Source organism: Cetorhinus maximus, chromosome 8 (assembly GCF_964194155.1).
Source record: "Cetorhinus maximus chromosome 8, sCetMax3.hap1.1, whole genome shotgun sequence".
NCBI lineage: Eukaryota > Metazoa > Chordata > Chondrichthyes > Lamniformes > Cetorhinidae > Cetorhinus > Cetorhinus maximus.
This window is the reverse complement of record NC_135886.1, coordinates 127,561,686-127,576,407: the sequence shown is the minus strand read 5'-3', so window position 1 is coordinate 127,576,407 and position 14,722 is coordinate 127,561,686. Positions and strand designations below refer to the sequence as shown.

At 45.5% G+C, this 14,722-nt stretch overlaps 1 protein-coding gene across 2 annotated transcripts in view; it reads right to left on the bottom strand.

Moving 5' to 3' along the window:
• The window catches only part of LOC144683960 (phosphatidylinositol 3,4,5-trisphosphate 5-phosphatase 2A-like), a 140,151-nt gene that overhangs the window by 56,754 nt on the left and 68,675 nt on the right, over window positions 1–14,722 (bottom strand). For both annotated transcript variants that reach the window (XM_078547584.1, XM_078547585.1), the window contains 2 exons: window positions 2,887–3,031; window positions 1,104–1,227 (listed from right to left, as the gene is read on the bottom strand). In XM_078547584.1, the coding sequence (XP_078403710.1) occupies window positions 1,104–1,227; window positions 2,887–3,031 (269 nt within the window). The remainder of the gene's footprint in view (window positions 1–1,103; window positions 1,228–2,886; window positions 3,032–14,722) is intronic.

Below are 14,722 nucleotides of genomic sequence, written 5' to 3'. Positions count from 1 at the left end.
GGGGTTCCCCATTAATCGAATGGTCTGTGGAGAACCTTCCACCCCACCCAGCGACAAAAGCCTTCACCATAGGAACCACTCCCCCCAGCCGCCAGCACCCCTACCCCACCAGCCACCCCCCCCCCCCACCCCCCCGCCCCGCCTCACAGGGCCTGTCTGACTGGTCCTGCTGACTCTCCATCCCGCTTACCTTGTTGCGAGGGCGCCGTCCATCACTGTATCCTCTCAACTGGAGCCCAGCAGCGGCCACCACAGTCAAGGCAGAGTTGCCCCGGCATTTGGGCCCATCATCGTGGTTGCCACTGTTCTGACTAAATTCAGCCCCTGGAATACCCTCCGTAAACTTGAGGCCATTCAAAGCTCTGCTGCCCATATCCTAGATCGCAGCTAATCCTATTTACCCATCACCCCTCTGTTCGCTGACCTACACCAGTAAAACAATACCTCAATTTTAAAATTGTCATCATTGTTTTCAAACCCCTCGTCTCTCTCTCTCTCTCTGTCTCTGTAAACTCCTCCAGTCCTACAGTTCTCTGAAATATCAGCACTTTTCCAATTCTGGCATCCTGAGTATCTTTGATTTTAACCATTCCACCATTGGCTGCTGTGCCTTCAGCTGCCAAGGCCCTGTGCTCTGGCATTCCCTTCCTAAAACCTTCCATTCTCCGGCTCTCTTCACGCTTTAAGACTCTTTTTAAAGCCTAACACTTTTACCAAGTATTTGGTCATCCGTCTTAATATTTTCCTATGGGGTTCGATATTAAATTCTGTTTGATAATGCCCCTGTGAAGCTCCTTAGGCACTAAGTGAATAGAAGTGTTGTATTTGTTATATTTTCTATTGTTATTTTAATATATAGGAAACTTTAATGTACTATGATCATTACTTTTGTGATACATCCTCACATATAACTCAATACCTGACCTATTTTGTTACTCATAACTGAATTGAGCAACAGTTCGGCCCTTTTAGACAGATGAACATAAAGGAGTCCATCATACATTTTAGGTATTCCATCCCTTTTTTTTCATTTACTCCCTCTCTGTCCCAATCAGTAAGTGGATATTTAAAATTCCTTAGAACAATATGCCTTGCAACACTACCTTTTCAGAGATCCCTCCTGTAAACGTTCCTGTAGCTGTTGAATTAAGGTATTTTTTCCTTCTGAAGTAGTGATGGAGGTATTGAATGGGCGAGGGGGCAAGGCTGGTTTCTCATCCTCACCATCTACAAATAAGAAGAAACCTGTATAACCTCTGGGAATCCTGATATATATATATATATATATGTATAAACAGAAGAATTCTTAGAAATGGACACAGGTCATTAAGTCTCTAAACACATTTGCCTTTTTAAACGCACTTGTGTTGTTTACCTCATTTTAAGTTAAAAAGATCAACGGAATTTATTTCACAAAAAAGATGAACTATATAAGTAACAGTCCTATATTCTCATTGTATATTTGCCCTCCACCTAAATCACAGCTCTAAGAACTAAGCTAATCCTTTAAAAATAATTTTCAAATTCTTTGAGGGATTTCAAGGCATTGGTCCAATTCAAGTTATCTGGTTGTTGCTTCTTTGAGATTTCAAAACTGTCTCTCTCTCGAATGGATTGACTCTGGGACTGAACAACATCAAAATTAAAATGGCTGCAGGGCGGTGAATGGGCAGGAACCTTACTGCTTGGACTTTAACTGCTGTTCCACCAGGCAGAGGGTGCTAGTGGAGTCATTCTTAGCAGTGCATTCGGGTGCTAACGATCCCCTGAGCTGGCCAAGTTGGGATCATGAGCTGAAGTGTTGGTTCAGCCTGCATTCAGCACAAAGCACCATCTAATCGGCAAAAGAGCTGAAGCTTATGTTAGAAACAGCTGCCCAGAGGCTCGTGGAGGGACTGATTGTCACTTAAAATGCTTGCTCATGTTCATTAAAGAGGCTGCATGGTAGTTTGGTGGCTATAGCGATTGAACTAATGCCATCTCCTAACAGCGACCAGTGGATTGGGAGTAAACAGGGCATTGACATTGACTTCAAACACTACTTCACCATTTCATCTTCACCTGTTACTGCAGCTGTGAACAGAACCTCTGAAAACGCATGAAAAGACTTTCTGGAATACTTTGTCAAGACATTTAATTTGGAAACTCTTCAGGACTTCACCTAAAGAGAGTAAGTGCAGTGCTATGCCACCTTGTTGGACACCTTTTAGAGGTCGCCAGGGGGGTGCTTGGTCATGGGCATCGTGCTTGGGGTCGCCTTGGTCTATACAAAAAATGGGAAATGAGCTCAAGGCAGGGTAGGACCAACTGCTGGAGGAAAGGTAGAGTCTTGAAGGGTCTTGGACCACCTGTGCCCAGTGTATGAATCTGTGGGCCCTCTGCCTCAGTCCCTGAGCCATCCTGTTATCTGCCACAGCGTGTCCACCAGTGCACTCCACACCTACAGTGGAAGTGGGTACATGGAGCCCGCATATACCGCTCCAAGAAAATTGCGGCACTTGCTACACTTGCAGATGTCTGGTTTAACACCTTCAGGCAAGTTCAAATTACGATAATCAGCAATTAGGACCAAAATTGTGAGCTAAATCTAGACTTTCAACCAGGTCTATTTTCTTAGGGCCTGTTTTCATGCTTTGGTAAAACGTGCCCCTAAAACTCTCCCTGATGTTCCTGGTGGCTTATGCTATGCCAATGCCAAGAATGACTGCTTTATTGAGCCAAATGGAAAGAGATTTACTTTGAATTTTGCCAGTACTAAACCTGAACTGAGAGTGCTTGATACTGGGCCGATTGCAAAATATGTGAAACAACATTACGCTCGCCAGCACCAACAGTACTCCTGTTAGCAAATCAAACTAGACCCATTCGTCAATAATGTTTAATTACCTGACAGGTCATCCAAGATCTCTTTCTCATTTTCTCTCTCCACAGGATATTGCAGTGGTGTCACCAGCCCTTGATAAGGTTGCTGATAATTTAACATCAGATCGATGAGACATGAGAATCGCCTCACTGGGACACCTTTCTCAGTCTGTAATACAGCACAATCACAACATATCACTAAGGGTATTCGAGTTCATTGGTTTAGTAATAAAGAAAAATCACTGAGCAGTTTTGCAAAAAATTTCTATTATTTCCTGTGGAATTTTAAAAAATTCTCTCATGGGATGTGAGAGTCACTGGCAAGGTCAGCGAATGTTCCCCACCCCTAATTGCCCTTGAGATGGTGGTGGTGGTGAGCTGTTTTCTTGAACCCTGCAATCCACGTGGTGTAGGTACACCCACAGTGCTGTTAGAGAGGGAGTTCCAGGATTTTGACCCAGCGGCAGCGAAGGAACGAAGATATAGTTCCAAGTCAGGATGGTGAGTGGCTTGGAGGATGACATGCAGTTGGTGGTGTTCCCATGGACCTGCCGCCCATGCTCTTTTAGGTGGTAGAGGGAATGGGTTAAAAGGTGCTATCAAAGGAGGCTTGGCAAGTTGCTGCAGTCCATCTTGGTGCGCACCACTGCCCAGTATGTCGGTGGTGCTGAAAGTAAAAACTTATGGCGATGGTTGGATTGCTGATTAAGTGGGCTGCTTTGTCTGGGATTGTGTCATCATCCAGTGTTGTTGCTGCACTCATCCAGGCAGGTGGAGAGTATTCCATCACACTCCTGACTTGTGCCTTGTAAATGGTGGACAGGCTTTGGGGCGTCAGGAAGTGAGTTACTCACTGCAGAGTGGCCAGCCTCTGACCTGCTTTTGGAGCCACAGTATTTATACGGCTGGTCCAATTACATTTCTGATCAATGGTAACCCCCCCAGGATGTTGACAGCGGGGGATTCAGCGATGGTAGTGCCATTGAACGTCAAAAGGAGATGATGAGATTCACTCTTGTTGGTGATGGTTATTGAATGGCACTTGTGTGGCACAAATTTTACTTGCCACTTATCAACCCAAGCCTGGATGCTGTCCAGGTCTTGCTGCTGCATATGAACATGGGCTGATTCAGTATCTCAGAAGTTAAGAATGGCACTGAACACCGTGCAGTCATCATGAACATTTTCACTTCCAACTTTATGATGGAGGGAAAGTCAGCTGAAGATGGAAGGGCCGAGGACACTAACCTGAGGAGCTGTTGCAGCAATGTCCTGAGACTGAGATGATTGGCCTCTAACAGCCACAACCACAATTCTTAACAGGTTTTTGGCAATCCAAGTGGATAAACTCCTGGGCAGAATTTTTAGGTTGGCGAGCAGGCACAATCAGCGAGTCCGGGATCGGCCGGGGGACGGACAGCCAACGAGCGGACCCTGACCGCGATTTCATACTGGCTGGCCAATTAACGGCCAGCCAGCATAAAATGCACACTGAGGAGCTCAGCACTGCCGGGGTGGGGGCGGGAGGAGGGTGGGCGCTGACATCAGCGCGGGCACGGGCGGACAATGAATGAAAGCTCCCTGAAGGCAGAGAGCTGCCCCCAGGGAGCTAAAGACCTGAAAAATCAAAAAATAAAGGTTTCAGAAGCTGAAAGAAAGCGTCCATGCATTGTTATAAATCACCCGAAACTTTAGTCACTGAAACTGCTGCGCAGAGAAATTTATTTATATTTTATTTCCTCACAGAAACTTCCTCCTGCCCATGGATGAGATGTGAAGAAAAATGCAAAGTCCGCCTGGCCAATTCACCCGGGACGCTCGCCCGACATCATCTGGCGCGATTTATCGTCAGATCGGGTGGGGCGCGCGCCTGCACGCTGAGCTAAAAATTCTGCCCCTCACTTTGAAACTCAGAACTTAATTATAACCACGGCTGTTTTGCAGATTGAAGAACCGTGTAGATGGACATGGACATGAATTACACCATGCCATAGAGATCAAAAATCTTCCTATTAACTTTACAACAGTGTGGATCAATTTTTAAGCTCTATCTTGAAATTTCTCTCATGCTACACTTAAAAGGTAATTCACATAAGCAGGCCCTTGCTCCATACAACCGGGAGTACCACTTTTACACAGAACATATATGATGTTGTAGAATTGATTGGGATCACACAGTAACCCACGTTCCTGCATTCAGCTTGCCAGAGATGAAACAGATCTCTTGTGATTTTAGAAAGCAATGAATAAACACTCTTAACAGGTTATGGATCGAGGTTATGAAAGGTTACAGATAAGTAGTAGCATCAGATAATGTGGCAGTTCAAACTGTTATTACATAGTATTTAATTCATACTCCATCCTTGGATGCAAACTACCAAAAGACATGAAAATTAGTGAAATCTAAGAAGAGCGCTAAAGCCAAAATAGTACCCATACTGTAATTATTACATGCCGTATTCTTATTGACTCAGAGCTCTTCCACTGAAGAATCAAGTGAGATATGGCAAAGTGGAAACACGGTGGTTGGGAAATGCCTCTCCAATCTTTTCAAGCTGAAAGTTCAGGAACAAGAGAACAAATAGTGTCACCCAGCTCTGAACCCAGTTTATTCAATTGACGTGATAGTTTCCTGAATTCCAAAAGATGCAAGACTGCAGCCTATTTTCACTTTACTTAGTCCGCTGGAGTTCAGAAGAAATCACGCGGTCCACATTAAGGGTGGGATTTTGTCAGTGGCACGCTGTTCCCGATGGCGGAACCAGAAACCTGTGCCACTTCCGCCCTCTTGCTTTTTCCTGTTTCCCACGTGATTCTACAATTAAAATTTAAAGTGCTGGCGCTGCCCGTGGGAAACATCACGTAGCGGGGGATGCTTTTCAGTGGTGAAACTCAACACCAGCTGACAATGAAGCAGTTACGGGCAAGCTATAAAAGCCCCTCGTGGTCAACCAAGGAGGCTCTGCATCACGGCCAAAACTTTCCTGCCCAATTCCATTGTCATTAACATAAGACTTATTGAGATCACAAAGGTGGCATGAGAGTTTTCTCAAGTTTAAATTTCATGTGTAAATAATTTGCAGTACATTGTGTCATGTCCCAGTATATTAGGAACTTTCAATCAATACTTCAAAATTTTGAACATAAACAGGCTATTCAAATGACTGCTGCGAACCATGTGACCCTTGGCACTTCAAACTCTAGACAGTCCTGGTTCTGAAGCAAATACCTAATTAAATACTGACACTCACATTCATCTGGGGAATTCACACGTCCCTTTGTTTAAGGATGGACCATCAGCAAAAGAACTGGAGCTTTCCAGCTGGCTCATCTTTCTGTTTCACCATGGATAAATGAAACATTGAAACTCAATGGGCAGAAATTTGCCCCTGGTGGGTGGGCTCGGTGGTGGCGGGTTGGGGTGATCGGGAAAGCAATTGCTGCCTAAGATCGGGGCCGGACGGCAATTTCACACTGGCAGGCCAATTAAGGCCCACCCAGCATGAAACGCGAGCGGCAGCACTCAGCGCTGCCTGTGTGGGGGCGGGGGAGGGCAAGCGGGCTGAGCGTGAACTTCGTGCATGCGCGTGGGTGAGCGCTTCCTAATCTCCCTGAGGCACAGAGTTGCCTGAGGGAGATGAAGAGTTTTTTAAAAAGATGAAGAAAATAACAATGTCATGAAACATACCCCCACATGTGACTCTGTCACGTGAGCGGGGACATGATATTAATTAAATTTTGAAACTTTTATTTCTTCTTTATTTGCTTTTGGAAACCTCATCCCGCCCGTGGATGAGGTTTCCAAAAACATGCAAAGGCCGCTCGGCTTTTCCGCCTGTCCCGCCAACCGTTAGATTGGACGGGCAGTGAAAAATTTAGGTTAATTGATTATTTAATGGCCTTAACAGGCCTTTTAATTGTTGGCAGTGCGCCCGCCAACCAAACTATCACGCAACTGCGCGTTGACGTCAGCACACTCGGCCAGCGTCAGTGCGCGTCGTTTCACGCTCAAGCGGGTCGGGCACGCGCCTGCCTGCTGTGTGAAAATTTCTGCTCGATGTGTGTTAGATGAATGTAATTGTATTCCATCCACCTTCCATTACGATGTATTACGATGCTCCCCCATCCAAACTAGGCTGGATGAATTTCAAGGTATCAAATTACAACACAGGATATATATTCAAAACACCACCCCCTTTTGGAAAAATGGCTTTGAGCTTGTACAAGGCACATGGTGAGGAAGCCATATTGTTGCCGCTTTTAAAGTAACAGTAATAAGTTGTTCTGCACACAGATTGCCATCAGAAAGCCTGAAACCAACGGAGTCATCTAAGCAGTCAAGGTAATAAACAAAAATACCTTGAAAGTGGGGGAAGGACTCCCATACCCCCAACCTGTTCAAACTTTGAGTTCACCTGTGAACCAACCCCCTGGAAATCTGACTACAATAAGCCACACAACTTCATGAGAATCTCCGCTTTACAAGAACTGCACTACAACTAAAGCACCAGCTCATCTAAGAAACTACAGGCCTGCCATGAAAGAGACTGAGACAATCATAAATTGTAATTGTATTGTTTGACCTTCATCTGTATCTAATCTTCATGTGTGCGGTGCGTGTATGAATCGAGTGAGTGAGACATCACATGATAATTAACCTTTATTTTTTAAAATTCACAAAGAGCTTGCTGCTGGATTGAGAAAATTGGGACAATCACTCTGAGGGTAAGAAACACACACACCTCGTATACAAACATATTGACCAAGGGCAATAAAAAGGAATACATACATTTTGTCCATGGCAATTAGTTTCACTTTATTCATGTGTGTATCATCCTTATTTGTTGAGACTAGTTTATTCAGGTGCTAAATGTACTGCCACACCTCATTATTGGCATGCATTGAAGGTTACTGGGATATTTCCTTTATTGTGGAAGAAACAATGTTGTGTTTTTTTGTTCACCATTGAATGTTCATGTTAGTGTCCAGTGTTGTACTCGTCACTCTGAGGGATATGGTTGAACTTGCAGATTCAGCTGGCCCTCCCTTCTAGAGGACATTGTCTGAGATCACTCTCAGCGGGGATAATTGAAATGTTGCAGGTGAATTCAAAGCCCTGTAAGGACTCTGCCAGTGACCCTGAGATGGACACACATCTGGACAGTACTGACACTGTCCTTTACGTCACTCAGTTTCTTACCTTTACTGACTGTCCCCAGCACCACATCCCCCACCATACCCAGGACTCCAGACCCTTCCCATTTCATTACTCCATGATCCCAATCCTACCCTCTGTCCTCCCTTGGAATCCTCTTCCACTCCTCCATGCCCCTGACCCCCTTCCACAACAACAACTGCACCGCCCCACCCCTCACCACTGACTCACCCTTGTTGGTCTGGAGGCTCCATGCAAGCTGCCATTCTCCTGCTCCCCTGCTTTGTGCCGTAGAGTTAAATAAGTAAGACCGCAGACTTTACACACAACTGCACAGAGCCAACTGGTGCACACCACCTTTAAACAAAGGTGAGATTCCTGTGCGCTGCTGACTTTAGCTTGTAGGTAGGGCTTTAATTTTTCAAAAATATTTATGCAAATGAGTATTCATGGCATGCAAATGTATTTCAAATACAAACCCGCCACAGGATGGCATGAGGCCTGGCACGCCACAAACACGCCATTAACTAAATCTCTCCATCTCAACTCGCCATCGGGAAATCAAAATTTTGGCTAATTCAGTCACTCAGCACACGGCGTTTCCCACTCTTGCCTGCTCCAGAAAATGCTCTCTTAAGTTATTTGTTCCAAATATCTTTGCAAATGAACAATCATATATTATTCTAGGGGTATAATTCTCCCTTTGGGGAAGCAGAGACAATAATAACTTTCAATGAGGAATTAGTTAAATACATGAAGGAGGAATATCTGCAGGGCCAAAGAGAAGAGGCAGGGGAGTGAAGCGGGTCTAATTGGATAGCTCTTTCAAAGGGCCAACACAGCCACGATGGACTGAATGGCCTCTTTCTGTGCTGCATTATTCTATGAGTCTGTGTCATTCCAAGATTATTGAAGTGGCATTTAGTCATTGGGGACAACAGCCGGCAGCAACCAGCCACATTGTCATAAATCAGTAACACAAGTAAGTAAAAATGCGAAATGCATTGACTTGAATTTAGAATGCAGGGCATTAACTTGTCAGTGTCAAATCTTCCATCTTCACTTAAGGAGGTAGCAAAAGAAGTGTCATCCTTCTCCCCATCAGAATTTTGAATTGGGGCAGCAGGATGTGGGGTTCCAGCAGAACCCAGCTTTACCAAGATTACAAGAATGACATGCTGGATAGTAACTGTGGTTCCTATCTCACAGTCATTATCACAGGGTACTAGCTGCTACAGAGCAGCAATACAAAACAGAGCTGAGATCGAATTAAACAACAAACTGAAATACTTTCTTGAAAAAGGAACTGGCTGATAGAATGAGCTTGAAGGGCTTTTTAAAATCTTTATTCTCATCATTAGGATCGCGTCCTAAAAGGTCATCGAATTGAAATATTAACTCTATTTCTCTTTCCACAGATGTTGCCAGACGTGCTGAGTATTTCCAGTGCTTTCTGTTTTTACTTTGTGTTATGTTCACGAGTTGGACTGCTTCATTCGCCAGGCTCGATTTCCATTTTTGGGTGGGAATGGGATGTTAGGGGGCTGAGAATTGCAAAGCAGCATTTATTCTCCCATTCACGTTGACATCCAGCCCGTGGTAAATTTTGTAGCAGACTGTGAAAAGAGATGAGCCCAACCAGGCGTGAGCCAGATAGGCAGCATGTAGGGCCCCGGTGCTATTTTGATTTTCGACTCTGTGGAACTCTCAACCCTTCATCCAGTGGATCTGAGTGCTCCTCCTGATCCCAAAAAACATCCTCCCTCCCAGTGCCGGACCCTCCAAACTTCCGTCTGACCGGGTTGCCTCTTCCACTTTCACGCTGCACTCTCAGCTCAGTTCCACATTGGAGCCACTGGGTTTCTTGTTGACCTCCCACTCTCGGTGATGGTCAACCGGCCCCCAGCAATCAACCAGCGCCGGCAACTCACTGGGATTATTCGAATGCAACTTGAGCATGAAAAGTGAACAGCCCTCGCACTGATTCCATCTGACAGGCGATGAACTCGCACACTTGCCCACCACCACTTCCGCATGATGGAATTTGCTAGAAGAGAATCTCCCCCACTGTTCCTAAACTCACAGCCTTAGCCTATTTCAGTCAAATTTACTTCTACTTGAGGTCTCTCTGAACAATGAAGTTGCCAGGATGTGGTAACTGTCAACAGATGAACTTTACTATAAAATTTGTTGAGCTAACCATGTCTTTGTAGTGTCATACAGGCCGTTACTGTAAAAAAGTAACCCTAAGCCTGACTTAAAATAACTGTCAAACAAATCAGAGACATGTAGGACAAGAAGAAAGTTTACTTTGGATGGAATCGTCCCAGATTTGCACTAAGTGTGGTGGCAGTCAGGTAACTGCAATGGTGGGTTTTCACCCTGTATCGTCCCAAACCCACCGCATTAAGTATGCATTCCCGGGGAACACGCCATTTTGATGGCAGACGGGCTCTTATTCGCCCGCTATGCCACCATTTCACTGCTTCATCAAGCCCAGTGCCATATTTAAAGTCCAGCTGCGCATACAGGTCTCAGTGCTTCCAGCCCACATCCACTGCAGGGAAGACATTCACGAAAGGCAGGAAGACTGCAGTCCCCATGCATCACTGGAACGCCTTCTGGAGGCCTACCATGATGTCCTCTACCCTCGCTCTGACAGGATGGACTGCGGCACCACCAACCAGGTTTGGGAGGTGGTGGCAGTGGTGAACAGTGCCATTGCTGCACAGAGGAGCTTGGCCATCCAATGCGGACAGAGGATGAATGATCTCATCCATGCAGCCAAGATATGACAATCATCTCATCGCTCTAAACTCACACACTGAAGCCCATCACACATTCACTGGCATCTCACCCACTGCCAGCTTAAGGGACATCACCACCCACTCTCACTCATATACCCTTACATGTCCATCTGGCCTCACCTCCTCTGAAGGCTGTCTCCTTAGCCCTCACCATCTTGAGGCCACATGGCCTAGCCCTGCAGCCATTGAAAAGCCACCTACAAAAGGCTGACCTGGTAGGTAGAGACCAACCTGTGAGCCCCCCCTAAAAGTGATGTGGTGCTGTCTGTGAAGCCTGGCGCTGATGACTGCGAGTGCTGACCGATGCAAGGTAGACAAACAAACCTTGAAATCCTGAGGGAAGTGCAGCCCGCCAAGTGCACGTCGCTTATGTGCTGTTGTGAAACACGTCAGCGTGTTTTCCCGCCGATGTGGGCAGACAGTCCAGTGTGGGGAGGGACAATTCCGACGGGCAAAGACAATTCCGATGGGCAGGCCTAATAATGATATGCTGATGTATTATAATGAGGTTCCCGATGTTCGAAGGCAGAGAACGCGGCCCAACATCGGCAGGCTGAGTGGACGATCGCAAACTGCTTTCACGCCATCGTGAAACCAATCACGCCATATTGTCCGCTCACGCCACCCAACACACCCGACGCTGGCGGGCACAGAAAATCCCAGCCTTTAAGTCAGATAATAAACTCAAATGCAATTGAGTGATGCTAAATTTCAGATATGATAGCCTAAATTTCTAGGCTGAAATATCTAATAAATAGAGCAGGAGCATTATTCAAATTCATTTCACTCTGTTGAACATTCACTTTAGCTGCACTGCTGTCAAGGCATGTAAATTAGCTGTGTCCTTTAGTGACAAAGAACCACCCTCATGATGATTCCTGACTTGACAAGGGCTGTGTTGTCTTGGAAAGCAGAGGTAATGGATCAAAAGATAGAGGGACTCATATCCTCCTCTACCCCTTGTCTATATGTTTTTTATAAATCAGTTACATGGTATTTGTGGAGGTATACAAGGAAGTCAAAAGGTTATGGAGGGCAGACAGCAAAGTGGAGTTGAGACACAATCAGATCAGCCATAATCTTATCGAAAGGCAGAGCAGGCTGGAAGGGCTGAATGGCCTACTCCTGCTCCTGCTCCTAAGTCCTATGTTCCTATTTATTAGGGGGATCACTACTGGCGCCAGAATAGAATGGGGGATTAGGAAGATCTCATCTGATCTCAGCCATTTTCTATGCGCTAACTTCTGAACAGGCCCTCACCAGGAACAGGCAAGCCCTCTGCTTTAAGGTTCACATATTGTAACTTTATGCCTAGCCGTTATCACATGAGCAACTTCTTGTGAGTTTCATCAACAATGGGCTTGTGCCTTGAACATGCAGAAAATTAAGCTCAGGGGCAGGCAAGTTCTCAACTGACAGGAAGTCACCGCTTAAAGGGAAGCCTCTATTATGCAAAAGGAATAGCTGAAAGCATGATTGTTATCAGGTAGTTGCCCAAGAGTTTCAAGCTGCCAGAAATTCGCTTGCAATAATGATAATCTTAGAATGGGTATTCCAGTCTGGGTTCTTCTCTTTTCTGTGCTATTTGGAGGATGAGGAAGAGAATAAGAGAATAAAAGAGAGGATCTAAGGGAGGTCCATTAGGACGAGGGGAGTTCCCCTTAAAAAATAGAGAGCAACATTTATATAGAATATTAATGGACATAGGAAACATTCCATCGAGGAGCCATCCTAAAAACGATGCCAAGCCAAAGAAAGAGATATTGTAAGGGGGTGACAAAAACTTGGAAAAATAACATGGTCCTAAAGAAGGAGAACAAGGTAGAGGAGTTCAGGGCAAGAACCCCTGAAAATGGGGCCAAGGCAGCTGAAGGCACAGCCATTAATGATGGGATAAAATGAGACAGAGGCGTACAAGAGGACAGAATCACAAGAACTGAGAATTTGGGATGAGGGAGTCTCTAGGGCTGGAACAGGTTAGAAAGACAAGGCCTTTAAATCGGTGCACAAATATTCACAGTCAACCAGGAAAAATAAATTCTGAGCCTAGTTGCGAGAGATTAAAAGAGGTGACCAAGGATTTGATCGATCAGGTGTGTTTTAAGGAGGGGCTTAGAGGTAGGTGAAAACTGAAGGTCTGCCAAAGCTGGAGTCAAGAAAGGTGAAGGTGCACAAGAGGCCAGGCTTTGAGATAAATGCTGGCAACATACACTCCCTAGAATCACACATGGGGCAGAATTTTACATTCGGTGTGCGGACATGTGCCCAACACATCGGAACGTAAAATGACGCGCACTGATGTCGGGCGTGTCCCCCAATGTCATTGCGAAGCTGCATGATATTTCGTTCGGCAGGCAAGCACTAATAATTGAAAGGCCTATTAAGGCCATTAACCAGGTAATTAACCTGAATTTTAAGCTGCCCATCCAATCTTACGGTTGGCGGGCAAGCGAAAAGGCCAAGTGGCCTTGACATTTTTCAGGAAACCACATCCACGAGTGGGATGAGGTTTCCTGAAGCTGTTGCAAATTAAATAAAAAGTTTCATTTGAACTTAAAAACAAGTCGCATCTCATGTGACACAGGAGTCACATGAGGGGACATGTTTCATTAATTTTTTTCAAAAAGCGCTTCTATCTCCCTGAGGCTGCTCCGTGCCCCTTGGGGGAGTGAAGCGCTCTTTCGCGCGCATGCACAAACTGTACGCGAGACCCAGCTCTCCCTCCTCACCCCGCCCGCACAGGTGGCGCTCAACGCTACCACTCGCAACCCACGCAGGGCAGGCCTTAATTGGCGCCCCCCCCCACCCCGTGTGAAATCGCAGCGCCAAGCCGATCGCGGGCGGCAGTCGGCTCTGCGACCGCCCCCGCCCACTCCCGCCGAGCCCGCCCTACGAATGGAAAATCCTGGCCATGAAGAATGACCAGTCAGTACCAGCAGAAGTTGCACCTTGCAGCAAGCAGTCGACAACATTTCAGGAGGAGGGGAGAAAATTAGAGGAAGAAACAGATTTTAAAAATAAGAAACATAGTTTATAAAGCAGTAGAGTTATAAATCCTCCACCTTCAGGCCGACCTCAGTTTCCTTGCAACTACGTTGGCATTAATGGATGGTCCCTCAGTAAACATATTGGCTTCATTACTGAGCTTCAGTTTGCTATAAACAAGGCCCAAGTTGGTTTTATTCCTGAATAGTTGCCCTTTGTGTGATAGATTTCTGGCAGGAAATGGCACAGCACTTTGACAAACTGCTACACCCAAAATGCAGCAACTAAGTAAAATGCAAATTTGCACAACTAAAAATACCACTTCAACGAAGCTGCAACTCAGAAAGAGAATGAAGGTCCTGACCATGTTTTAGCTAGATAAATTAGGAGAGGACAGAAATTGTACCAAACCACAGTCAGTTAGTTTTTATATTGCACTGCAGTGGAAATTGACTTGAGCTCGTTATAGGCTCTTGCAAAGCTTAAGAGCTTTGTCATGCAACCATGCACGCAACAGACTAAAACTATTCTGCACTCAAAGCCAGGGGAATCACTGGCAAGGCCAGCATTTATTGCCCAATCCCAATCACCCTTGAGAAGGTGATGGTGAGCTACCGTCTTGAAAGCTAAATGGTTTGCTGGCCCATTATGGTTCATGTAAAAGCCAAACTTGATAAAGATGGTACATTTCCTTTCCTAAAGGCCATTAATGGACTAGATAGGGTTGTAAGATACTCCAGTAATTATATGGTCGCCATGACTGATACCAGCTTTCTATTCCAGATTTATTCAATTAACCAAATTTAAACTCCCCAGCTACCTAAATGGGGCCTGACCAAAATTCTACCGCAACCATCGCCATCAAAAAGAGCTGATTAACTGGTCAGTCACCTCATTTGTGGGATCTTGCCAT